Genomic DNA, 13,859 nt, shown 5'->3' with positions numbered 1-13,859 from the left:
AGAAGCTATATAAAAAGCTATATAAGATAATAAGTGGGTGTGCAGATCAATTCCTTACAACCACCGACAGCTATCCTTCCTAACCAGTGCTTTTTAGTGGAGTTGGTACAAAATGGATCGGTTCAGATTACTAATATATATAATTAACAAGATGGTGGCCCAATTCTAATGCATCGGGTATTCTAGAATATGCATGTCCACGTAGTATATTGCACAACCCACGTAGTATATTGCCCAGCCACATAGTATATTGCCCAGCCACGTAGTATATTGCCCAGCCATGCAGTATATTGCCCAGCCACGTAGTATATTGCCCAGCCACATAGTATATTGCCCAGCCACGTAGTATATTGCCCAGCCACGTAATATATTGCCCAGTCACGTATATTGCCCAGCCACGTAGTATATTGCCCAGCCACGCAGTATATTGCCCAGCCACGTAGTATATTGCCCAGCCACGTAGTATATTGCCCAGCCACATAGTATATTGCCCAGCCACGTAATATATTGCCCAGTCACGTAGTATATTGCCCAGTCACGTAGTATATTTCCCAGCCACGTAGTAAATTGTCAAGCCACGTAGTATATTGCCAAGCCACATAGTATACAGCACAGAGCCACGTGGTATACAGCACAGACACGTAGTATACTGCCCAGTCACGTAGTATATTGCCCAGCCACGTATGTAATAGGTTAAAAAACTTAAAATAAAAAATAAACATATACTCACCTTCCGTAGGCCACTTGTAGTCCTGCCGCCTGTGTGCGGTGCATGCAGCAGCTTCCGGTCCCAGGGTTGGTATGAGCGCAGGACCTGTGATGACGTCGCGGTCACATGACCGTGACGTCATGGCAGGTCCTTCTCGCATAGCATCTTTGGCACCGGAACCTGCCACTTGCACTGCCGAAGAGAGGGCGCACGTCAGAGGGTGAGAATAACGTTTTATATTATTATTATTTGTAACATTAGATATTTTTACTATTGATGCTGCATACGCAGCATCAATAGTAAAAACTTGGTCACACAGGGTTAATAGCGGCGGTAACGGAGTGAGTTACCCGCGGCATAACGCGGTCCGTTACCGCTGGCATTAACCCTGTGTGAGCGGTGACTGGAGGGGACGCAACGCACAACGCATGCAAAAACGCATTGTTTTGTGACGCATGCGTCCATTTTTGGCTGATTTTGGACGCAAAAAAATGCAACTTGCTGCGTCCTCTGCGCCCTGACGCTTCCGCCAAAAAAGACGCATGCGTCACAAGACGCAAGACAACACATGTCCATGCGCCCCCATGTTAAATATAGGGGCGCATGACGCATGCGTCGCCGCGGTTGCGCCCGACGCACCACAAATGTGAACGTAGCCTTACCATTTTACTGCAGTAAATTTATTAATTAAACATGAGTTATATATGAGAGAATCAGAGTCAGGGAAATTGAGGAGTCGGAAGTTTGGCTTACCAACTCTACCACCCTGTTTCCAACCCTGCCATAATCGTACATGTTTGGCTTTGTCTAGCCTGCATGTGTTCTCAATGGGGAGAGGGGGTAACTCTGGGGGTGGATTATTTCTCCTGACTATAAAGGATCAGATATGTTGAATTCGAGAACATAAGCTAAATATGGACCAGCTCAATCCAGTGATTTAATTCAATTTCCTTATTAAAGATTTATTTAAATGCATTATTGTGCGGGATAACTTCAATGTTTTGAACAATTTGTCCACCAGTAGCTCCTCTGTGGGATCGGATAAGACAGGTATACTGTACTCCACATTTATTGACTATTTGGCACCCAGGAATCACTGGTTTATGGGTTGTCCTTCTTTAGACCACTATTGATAGACCCCAATCATTGCGTATCAGGAATGCACCACAAAACCATTGTTTCAGAGACGACCTGCCTCAGTTGTATGGCCATAACAATTTTGCATATATAACATTTAAACATATCCTTACACTCACCTATTTTTCCTGCTTTGTACAAATGAACATCAATATATTAACTGTATACTTGTTGCTTGGTATTTCCCAGCCCTTGAAAGGTGCCTTTGTAATGAGATATTCAACATTATTCAGTTCATTGGATTTAAAGGGAATCTGTTCCCAGTTTTTTCTATAATATCTGTAAGCAGCATGATGTAGGGGCAGAGACCCTGATTTCAGGGATGTGTCACTTACTAGGTTGTGTGCGGTTTCAATAAAATCATTGTTTTTATCAGCTGGAGATTATCATTGGAGAACTAGAGGTCACATGCCTCCTAGTCCAAACACAACCCCAGTACTGATTAGTAGCTCTCTGTCATTATACAGTATACAATCAATTTTGTGGGTGAGGTTATACACAGCTCAGTATTTGAGCTCTGCTAAATCTGCAGCAGAGAATCCGTGATCCTATCACAACTGCCCAGTAAACTAAGTGACACATCACTGGAATCAGACTGTCTGCCCCTAGATCATGCTGCAGTCAGATTACATAGCAAAAAACTACGGACAAATTTACTATAATGTTATGGCTCGTAGGTGTATATAGTTGTGTAATGGAAATATTCCTGAAAACCCATGTGTATATTCTTCTAATAGAAATCAGCTGCAGGTGAATGTATCTGTTTACAACATGATAAATCTTTCATCAAACTAAAAAGGCTTTCAAAATAAATTGGATTAAGAAATCCCTTTTCCCTAGAAACAAAAGAATGTTGTTCAGAGCCTTAAGGTACCGTCACACATAACGATATCGTTGCTTTTTGTGACGTAGCAACGATATCGTTAAGGAAATCGATATGTGTGAAAGCGACCAACGATCAGGCCCCTGCTGGGAGATCATTGGTCGCTGAGGAAAGTCCAGAACTTTATTTCGTCGCTGGATCTCCCGCTGACATCGCTGGATCGGCGTGTGTGACGCCGATCCAGCGATGTCTTCACTGGTAACCAGGGTAAACATCGGGTTACTAAGCGCAGGGCTGCACTTAGTAACCCGATGTTTACCCTGGTTACCATTGTAAATGTAAAAAAAAAAAACACTACATACTTACCTTCCGGTGTCTGTCACGTCCCTCGCCTTCAGCTTCCTGCACTGACTGTGAGCGCCGGCCGTAAAGCACAGCGGTGAAGTCACCGCTGTGCTCTGCTTTACGGCCGGCGCTCACAGTCAGTGCAGGAAGCTGAAGGCGAGGGACGTGACAGACACCGGAAGGTAAGTATGTAGTGTTTTTTTTTTTTACATTTACAATGGTAACCAGGGTAAACATCGGGTTACTAAGCACGGCCCTGTGCTTAGTAACCCGATGTTTACCCTGCTTACCCGGGGACTTCGGCATCGTTGGTCGCTGGAGAGCTGTCTGTGTGACAGCTCTCCAGCGACCACACAAGGACTTTCCAACGATCACGGCCAGGTCGTATCGCTGGTCGTGATCGTTGAAAAGTTGCTGAGTGTGACGGTACCTTTAGATTGTGAGCCCCATCGGGGACAGCGATGATAATGTGTGCAAACTGTAAAGCGCTGTGGAATATGTTAGCGCTATATAAAAATAAAGATTATTATTATTTAATAATTTAACCATCTGCTCATTTTTTAAAATGTGATATTTGTAATTCATGGCTCTTTATTTGGGCATTAGCTTGCCCCATACATTACGTAGCCCATTGATTTTAATAGGAATGTGTCATTCTAAATTTCACCTGTGGTGGTGCTGTTGGGATATTGAACAGGTTTCCCTACTAGGGGGCCTCAAGCAGCAGGGACAGGTTATAACCAACTTCTAATGAAGGAACAATTCTAACAAATATTAATTCTCAAAAGCAGACTAAGTCGGTTGTCTTTTGTCTCACTGTTTCTCTGCCCACCATACATTTTCCGTGCTTGTGTAAATTACTCTGTGAACTTTGAATGTCTCACTATTCTTTTTACGTGTGATTTATTACCGTAGTTTTTCTTATTTTCTTACCTGTGTTGCAGTGCAATGAGTGGTGAATCATTGCACATCTGCTGCAATTTTACCTAATAGTTGCACTTAAAGGGGTTGTCCACCATTGGAGAAGCCCTTCCTACGTGCTACAGTGCACCAGATAAAAGAGCCACATGCTGACGTACTAGACCGGTGCATCACCTGAGATGTTGGCGTTGGATATCGCAACGCTGACATTACAGGCACAAGGTCTGTCCAGGAGACGAGTTATGTTTTTTTTTATCTGATGCAAGCAAACTATTATGCTGCAATACTTCTCCATGCACAAAGCCTAAATCTTGTACCGTTTCAAGTGTTACTATGTCCCCCTCATTCTGATTTTAGGAGACCAGACTCTGAGAATATGGGACGTGAAAACTCCTGTATCTAAACTTGTCATCCCCGCTCACCAAGCTGAGATTTTAAGTTGTGATTGGTGCAAATATGATGAGGTAAGACAGACTTAACCTTCATTAGATACTGCAATGGTGAAAATGCTTCATTCATTATTTCTGCACTACATTTACCTACACTCAACAATAGTTGCAAAGGAAACCTTTGTGACATGATTAAAAAGTAGTATTCAGTTAGTGATATTTACTTTTTATGAATCTATGGTTCAATTAATAGTACATTTATTGCCAATATTTAGTTATGTAAATGTGTGATTCTACACTTACTTAAAATGCATGTATTGTGAGCAAAATATTATTTTTGCAATTGGGTTTCAGTCAAAATTTTGCAGCGTTTCCCTCATATAGCCACTATATTACACTGTCTTTTGTTTGCTGCAGAATGAGTTAATGGGGTCAACTAGTTTATCTTTATTTTATCAGATGTGTTTGGGACAGGATTTTGTTGCACTTACTATTATATGGTATGACAGGTTCTCCTCCTGCTTTTGCTAGTGTAGTTTTCCTCACAGAATGCACAGCTCTCCAGTCCATAAAATGGCTGCTAGTGGACGAACATGTCACAAGACCTGTCTATCAGCCTGGCCCAATAGAAAAGCCGTTTTCTCATGTGAGCTCACATGGACAACCACGTTAATGCATTCTGCAGCCGGCAAGCCACAGAGGCTATAGGAGAAAACATTTTACTAAAACCAATTTTCTAAAATGATATTTAGCCCAAATTGTATGCATTTAACCCCTTCACCAAGAACCCTGTTGTCACCTTCCTGACCAGGCCAATATTTCCAATTTTGACCTGCGTCACTTTGTGGTAACTAGATGGTGGCCCGATTTTAACGCATCGGGTATTCTAGAATATGTATAGTAGTATATAGCACAGCCCACGCAGTATATAACACAGCCCACATAGTATATAACACAGTCCACGTAGTATATAACACAGGCCATGTAGTATATAGCACAGCCCACGTAGTATATAGCTCAGCCACGTAGTATATAACACAGCCATGTAGTGTATTGCCCAGCCACGTAGTATATTGCATAGCCACGTAGTACAGGGTGGAGCGCGGTAATTTGCTGATTTGGGAATGAAATAAAAAAATTATGATCATTAGAAAAATTTATTTTATATTTTAATTATACTGAACAGTAATGGAATTTTTAAATTACATGGTTTTAAATAGTGTATCTGGCAAATGTCGACCTTCGCTATCCACACACTGCTGCATACATTTTCTGAAGTTTTCATGAACTCTAACAAGCATGTCCACTGGTATTCTGCCAATTTCAGCTTCAATATTGTTCCTTAGGTCTTCCAAGGTGTTGGGACGGTTGATATACACCTTAGACTTCAGGTAACCCCAAAGGAAAAAATCGCATGGGGCTAAATCTGGTGAGCGTGCTGGCCAGTTCACATCTCCCCTCAAAGAGATAAGCCGTCCAGGAAACATTTGCCTCAAACAATTCATGGTAACCCTCGCTGTGTGTGCAGTGGCACCATCCTGTTGGAACCATGTATCCTCTAGTTCCATTGCCTCAAGAGCCGGCTGAAAATAATCCTTTATCATAGACAAGTACCGTTCGGAGTTCACAGTTATGGCACGACCATTATCCTGAAAAAAGTAAGGACCAATGATGCCTACTCGTGATATGGCGCACCACACAGTGAAAATGAGGTGAAAATGTGCCTCATCAGAAAAAAACACAATTGCGTCACGGGGTATCGTTGCTAACATGTCTTCACAAGAGGTCCGCCGTGTCAAATATTCCCATGCTGACAAATGTTGGACCACGCACATTTTATACGGGTGAAAATTCAGTTCATCATGAAGAATCCGGTGGAGAGAACGTCTTGAAATGCCAAGAGCAAATGATTGCTTCCGAGCAGAGCGTTTCGGAGATTGCAGTACTGCTGCTCTAACTCTCTCGATGTTTTGTGGTGTTGTAATCCTTCTCTCAGGTCCCCTTCGTACACATGACACATTCCCTGCTGTTCTGAATGCATTCACCCAATTTACAATTGATTGCCGTCCAGGAACACGTCCGCGTGGAGGAACAGCGAATTGTAAACGAAAAGCACGCTGCACTGCAATGATCGAGTGGGCATTTGAAAAATATGCTTCAACACAAAATGACCTCTCCTCACGTGTCCACTGCATGATGGCAACTGAAAGGCAGAGGAATACAAATCTCCCATCAGCCACTGTAAGCCACACCCACTCTCCCCTCTCTTCGACCGACAGTGCCGCACAGCTTGCAGTGCAAAAAAGCAAATTACCGCGCTCCACCCTGTATATAGCACAGCCACATAGTATATAGCACAGCGATGTAGTATATAACGCAGCCACGTAGTATATAACACATGCCATGAAGTATATAACACAGCCCACGTAGTATATAGCACAGCCCACGTAGTATACAACACAGGCCACGCAGTATATAGCACAGCGCACGTAGTATATAGCACAGCCATGTAGTATATAACACAGCCCACGTAGTATATAGCACAGCGCATGTAGTATATAACACAGGCCACGTAGTATATAGCACAGCCCACGTAGTATATAGCTCAGCCACGTAGTATATAACACAGCCCATGCAGTATATAACACAGCCACGTAGTATATAGCACAGCCCACGTAGTATATGGCACAGAGACATAGTATATAACACAGCCCACGTATTATATAGCGATGTGGGCACCATATTCCTGTTAAAAAAATGAATTAAAATAAAAAATAGTTATATACTCGCCTTCCGGCGGCCCCCGGATCCAGTCCAGGCGGAAGGTGCTCCCTGCAACGCTCTGGTCCCAAGAATGCATTGCGGCAATAACACGTGATGATGTAGCGGTCTCGCGATACCGCTGCGTCATCATCTCGCAAGACCGCTACGTCATCTTCGGTCATTGCCGCAATGCATTCTTGGGACCGGAGCGTCGCGAAGAGCGGGACAGGAGCCGGAAGGTGAGAATATAATGATATTTTATTTTTTTATTATTTTTAACATTAGATCTTTTTACTATTGATGCTGCATAGATAGCATCAATAGTAAAAAGTTGGTCACACAGGGTTAATAGCAGCGTTAACAGACTGCGTTACACCGCGCTATGCCGCGGTGTAACTCAGTCCATTTAACGGACTGCTATAGGGCAGTGACAGAGGAGTAGGGAGGGGGCACTGACTAGAGGGGAGTAGGGAAGGGCGAATTCGCGGCCGGACTGTGCCCGTCACTGATTGGTTGTGGCAATCAGCGACGCGGGATTTCCGTTACAGACAGACAAACAGACGGAAGTACCCCTTAGACAATTATATATATATATATATATATATATAGATAACTCTGGAACACTTCAACCGATCCTAGTTTTTGAGATTTGTTTTCGCATAACATATTGTACTTCATGATAGTGGTGAAATTTGTTCGATACAGCTTGCTTTTATTTGTGAAAATATCAGAAATTTGGTGAAAACCTACTTTTCATTTTATGCTCTTAAACCTGAGAGTTATGTCACGCAAAATAGTTAATAAATAACATTCCGCACATGTCAACTTTACATCAGCACAATATTTGAATCATAATTTTTTGTTAGGAAGTTAGAGGGGATAAAAGTTGATCAGAAATTTCTTATTTTTCCTACAAAATTTACAAAACCAATATTTTAGGGACCACATCACATTTGAAGTGGCTGTTGGGTATTTTCTATCATATAGGCACCTCAGTGACACCATTCTAAATACACAACCCCTCAAAGTCCTCAGAACCACATTCAACAAGTTTATTAAACCTTCAGGAATTAATGCAATCTGGAAGGAGAAAATGAACATTTTAATTTTTTTTTTACAAAAATATTTTACTTTAGCCCAATTTTTGGACCCAATAATTTGTTGTGCAATTTTTCCAGATTATGCCGATACCCCATATGTGAAGGATAAGTACTGTTTGGGCGGACGGCAGGGCTCTGAAAGGAATGAGCACCAATTGACTTTTGTAATGCAAAATAAGCTGGAATATATAGCGGACGCCATGCTGTGTTTGTAGAGCATGATGTGACTAAACAGTGGAAACCCCCCGCAAGTGACCCCATTTTGGAAACAAAATGACCACTCAAGGAACTTATCTCGAGGTGTTTTGAACCCCTTGAACCCCTAGGTGCTTCACAGAATTTTATATTGTGGGGCTGTGAAAATGAAAAAAAAAAAAAACATTTTTCCCACAAAAATGTTGCTATTGGCCCAAATATCTAATTTTCACAAGGGTAACAGGAGAAAATGGGCTATGCAATTTGTTGTTTCATTTCTCCTGACTACACCAATACCAAAAATGTGGTGGAAAACTACTGTGTGGGCGTCAGCAGGACTTAGAAGGGATGGAGCGCCAATTGACTTTAAGAATGCAAAGTTGGCTGGAATAGATAGCAGACGCCATGTCGCATTTGCAGAGCCCCCAATGTGTCCAAACAATGCCACACCCCCACAAGTGACCCCAATTTGGAAGCTAGACTGCTTGAGGAACTTATGTAGAGATGTTGTGAGCACCTTGAACCCACAGGTGGGTCACTGAATTTTATGTTGTTGTGCCATGAAAATGAAAAAAAATACATATTTCTCACAAAAAAAGTACTTCAGCCCTAATTTTTTTTATTTTCACAAGGCTAACAGGAGGAAATGGACCTTACAATTTGTCCAATTGGACCTCAGTACACAGATTCCACACATAAGGTGGAAAACATCTGTTTGGGCACACGGCTTGGCTCGGAAGGAATGGAGAGCCAGTTTAATTCTGGCTGGAATAGATTGCGAATGCCCCTGACATTCCAAAACGGCAAAAATACTTACAAGTGACCCTATTTTGGAAACTATGCGTCTTGAGAAATTCATCTAGCGTTCTATTGAGGATTTTTAACCCTCAAGCGATTCACAGAATTGTATAACATCGGGCTGAGTCTATGGAAAATTACCATTTTTCCACTAAAATGTAACTTTGGCCTCAAGTTTTCAGAAGGAATAATAATAGAAAATGGAGCTTAAAATATCTTACACAATTTCTCCTGATTGTACCAATACTTTATATGTGGTTGAAAACTACTTTGGAGGCACAGTGCAAAGCTTCGAAGGGGAATGCCATGTTGTAGTTCACATTTTGCTAGAATCATTTGAGGGTGCCTTGTCACATTGACAGATCTTCTGAAGTGCCAGAACAGCAGAACCCCCCATAAGTGACCTCATTTTACAAACTACACCTCTCAATGAATTTATCTAAGGGTGCAGTGATCATATTGAAACCACGAGTGTGTCACAGGACCTTAAACCATTGGGCGGTCAAAACAAAATAATAAAATTTTTACAACAAAAATTACATTTTATCTCGAGATTTAACAAATGGCACCAAAATTTGTCAGACTATTTCTGCTGAACGTAGCAATAAATTTAGTTTTTTTTTCTGAAAAGGAGAAATGGTTAAAAAAAACAACAACAGTGCTTTCAGACCTCAAATAATGCAAATAAAACAAGTTCATCATCATTTAGAAACAACAATGCTAATGTTTTATCTCAGGAATAGTTCAGAAATCAATATATTGTGGAATGACCATGATTTTTAATCACAGCTTTCATGCCTCTTGGCATGCTTGCCACCAGTCTTTCACACTGTTTCTAGCTCAAAAATTTAAGGGTTCAGGTCTGGAGAATGGGCTGCCCATGACAGGGTTTTGTTGTGGCGGTCTCTTAGTTTTTGCTAGAGCTGTATGTGCGGCGATTTGGGGGAACGCAGCTCCGTATATATATTGAAGAAGAAAAAAAATAGAGGTCCACTCTGCCTTTCCCTGTATACATTTGTAACCTGCACATCATGTTTTAGTCCTAATCCCAAGGAATGTAATAAAGGACTTTTTCACATTTATTTGAACTGGTGAGTGCCGCATCTTTTTATCTTCAATATTACTCATTAAGATTAGCCCGCTGTAGCTCTACACATGAGATGTCTATTCATCCTTACAGGGAATTTTTATATATTAACTGGTGCCGGTATTATTTTCTGCTCAAAAAAATAAAGGTAACACAAAATACCACATCCTAGATATCACTGAATGAAATATTTCAGTTGCAAAGCTTTATTCATTACATAGTGGAATGTGTTGAGAACAATAAAACATAACAATGATCAATGTAAATCAAATTGAATATCCCATGGAGGTCTGGATTTGGAATGATACTCAAAATCAAAGTGGAAAATTAAATTACAGGCTGATCCAACTTCAGTGGAAATGCCTCAAGACAAGGAAATGATGTTCAGTTGTGTGTATGTTGCCTCCATGTGCCTTTATGACCTTCCTACAAAGCCTGGGCATGCTCCTGATGAGGTGGTGGATAGTCTCCTTAGGGATCTCCTCCCAGACCTGGACTAAAGCATCCGCCAACTCCTGGACTTTCTGTGGTGCAACGTGACGGTGGATGGTGCGAGACATGATGTTCCAGATGTGTTCAATAGGATACAGGTCTGGGGAACAGGCGAGCCAGTCCATAACTTCAGTGCCTTCATCTTGCAGAAACTGCCGGCACACTCCAGCCACATGAGGTCTGGCATTGTCCTGCATTAGGAGGAACCCAGGGCCAACCGCACCAGCATATGGTCTCACAAGTGGTCTGAGGATCTCATCTCGGTACCTAATGGCAGTCAGGCTACCTCTGGCGAGCACAAGGAGGGCTGTGCAGCCCTCCAAAGAAATGCCACCCCACACCATTAAAGATCCACTGCCAAACCGGTCATGTTGGAGGATGTTGCAGGCAGCAGATTGCTCTCCATGGCGTCTCCAGACTCTGTCACATGCACTCAGTGTGAACCTGCTTTCATCTGTGAAGAGCACAGGGCGCTAGTGGCGAATTTGCCAATCCTGGCGTTCTGTGGCAAATGCCAATCGTCCTGCATGGTGTTGGGCTGTGAGCACAACCCCCATCTGTGGACATCGGGCACTCAGACCATATTCATGGAGTTGGTTTCTAACCGTTTGTGCAGACACATGCACATTTGTGGCCTGCTGGAGGCCATTTTGCAGGGCTCTGGAAGTGCTCCTCCTGATCCTCCTTGCACAAAGGCTGAGGTAGCGGTCCTGCTGCTGGGTTGTTGCCCTTCTACAGCCCCCTCCACAGCTCCTATTGTACTGGCCGAGATGAGATCAGGGTTAATGCCCGTAATCTGGCCTCCTCTATATTTACTTCATGGCAGCGCTTGTGTCCCCACCCCTGAATCGCTCTGCTCTGTAGAGGGAAGTATATATAGAGGAGACCAGATTACGAGCATTAACCCTGATGAAGAAGGTTGTTTACCTTCGAAACGCGTTGGTTACCCCTTTTTGGTCCTAACGCCGCTCCGTAGCTTTGTGACGTCACACCTGAGCACAAGCGAGTAGATACTCGCAGCCATTTTTTCGGCTGTATCCATGGACGCCTTCGGCCGGGGCTCCTCTGGTGTTGCACAGCTGAGGTGCTCCCCACTTCCTACCGCTAACAAGAAGCAACCTATATCCAACCCCCTGCATATTTATTACCGCACAGCCAAACGAAACTCCGTGGATCTTATGACACGGGCGGACATTCACCACAATTAGGGTAAGCGCTAACACCGCATATACCTATGTCATTTGCAGAACATTAAGGGGTGGCTTTTATCATTGTAATTCTTTAGCACACCAGGCATTATGTTTTTTTATTCACGAGTAATATCCAGCTTAATGATTGAAGTTGGGAATCAGATCCACCAGTTTATTCTTGACTTAGACACCTCGGATATTTTCCCCCCAAGCGTGGCATCATATACTGTGATATTTAGCCTTTAAAGAGTTGTTCCTGGAGTTTTCACGAACCATGACGTATACGTATGACGTATACGTACGTCATCCGTCATGTCCCTGTCTTTGACGCGTTCTCTGGTGAAGAGCCCGCAACTTTCCCTCCACATGATAGCTGATCTGATCAGCTCTCATATGCCTCTAACAGCCACGGGTGTCCTTTAGGATTCCATAAAAGTGTCGTCGGCCACAGTTTTGTGCACCTCTGAAAAGGACACCGCTGAACAGAGGCCAGACAGAGTCCACAGTAACTCTGCTGCCTCATTATAGTGAATAGATCCCTCGGGGATTTCATCTGCCACATCACTCACAGATTTACATGGAAACCACAAATTAAGTGTTCAGCATAGAGGCCCGGATAAATGTGATTCCAAATGTTATATAAGATATTCCCAATAAAAGCTTTAACTCAATCCACAAAAAAGAAAGTTCCCACTCAGCTCTATCATCTGTTAACGGAATTATAGTAGGCTTCCATGTTTCTGGTAGTACAAAGGCTCTGGAAAAGCTTAATGGCTCCTTGCTCCCCCCAAAAAATTCAGCAAAGTCTGCTCCCAAATCCAAATGCGCTCTCCCTTCTGAGTCCTAGTGTGCCTAAACAACATTCAGCTGCCACTTGTTTGCCATTTCTGTAGTGATGAGAGCCCACCTTATTTACAGGTGGATAACGTACTGGTGACCGCAACGTACTGGTCACTACAATGGCAGTCTGGAATTTTCACTCAGCAACACCCACTACTGCTTGTTTCTGGAAAACACCCATGGAGTCAAAATCTTCACTAGATATGTAGATACATTTCCAAGGGGTTATAATTTCCAAAATGTTGTCACTTGAGGGGGGATCCTGCTTTTTTAGCACTTAGTGGTTCTTTGTGTGGAATCTGCAAACTATTCTAGGAAAATCTGCGCTCCAGGAGGCAAATAGTGCTCCGTTCCTCCAAAGTCTCTCCATATGGCTAAGCAGTACTGTACAGCCACATATAGGGTTTTTCTACATTCAGCAGAAATTGTGGAACAAATTTTGGTGTAATTTTTACCCATTTCGCAGTATGAAAATATAATAATTAGGGCTAACACACAATCTTAGTGGTAAAAATGTAAATTATTTTTTCTTCACTGCCCAATGGTATAAAATTGTGTGACACACCTGTGATGTCAATATAATTACTGCACCCCTAGATGAATTAATTGAGAGTTTTAGTTTGTAAAATGGGGTCACTCATAGCGGGGTTCTGCTTAGGAGAAATTGCACAACAAATTTTGGGGTCCATTTTCTCCTGTTACCCTTGTTGAAATGCAAGATTTTTGTGGGAAAAATGTGTTGTTTTTTTTATTTTATTTATGGTTTAATGTTCTAAATGTCTGTGAAACCCCTGTGGGTTCAAGGTGCTCAATATACCGTATATACTCGAGTTTAAGCTGACCTGAGAATAAGCCAACCCCCCTAATTTTGCCACAAAAAACTGGGAAAACTTAATGACTCGAGTATAAGCCTAGGGTGGAAAATGCAGCAGCTACCGGTGAATTTCAAAAGTAAAAATAGATACCAATAAACGTAAAATTAATCGAGACATCAGTAGGTTAAGTGTTTTTGAATATCCATATTGAATCAGGAGCCCCATATAATGCTCCATAAAGTTTGATGGGCCCCA

At 42.4% G+C, this 13,859-nt stretch overlaps 1 protein-coding gene across 1 annotated transcript in view; it reads left to right on the top strand.

Moving 5' to 3' along the window:
* Window positions 1-13,859, top strand: part of PEX7 (peroxisomal biogenesis factor 7) — a 282,390-nt gene that overhangs the window by 82,516 nt on the left and 186,015 nt on the right. The window contains exon 6 of the mRNA XM_069725962.1: window positions 4,293-4,399. Coding sequence (XP_069582063.1) covers window positions 4,293-4,399 — 107 coding nt within the window. The remainder of the gene's footprint in view (window positions 1-4,292; window positions 4,400-13,859) is intronic.

The sequence above is a fragment of the Ranitomeya imitator genome, chromosome 5, assembly GCF_032444005.1.
Source record: "Ranitomeya imitator isolate aRanImi1 chromosome 5, aRanImi1.pri, whole genome shotgun sequence".
Taxonomy (NCBI): domain Eukaryota; kingdom Metazoa; phylum Chordata; class Amphibia; order Anura; family Dendrobatidae; genus Ranitomeya; species Ranitomeya imitator.
Note: the sequence above shows the minus strand (reverse complement) of the source record. Positions and strands in the feature narration are given on the sequence as shown.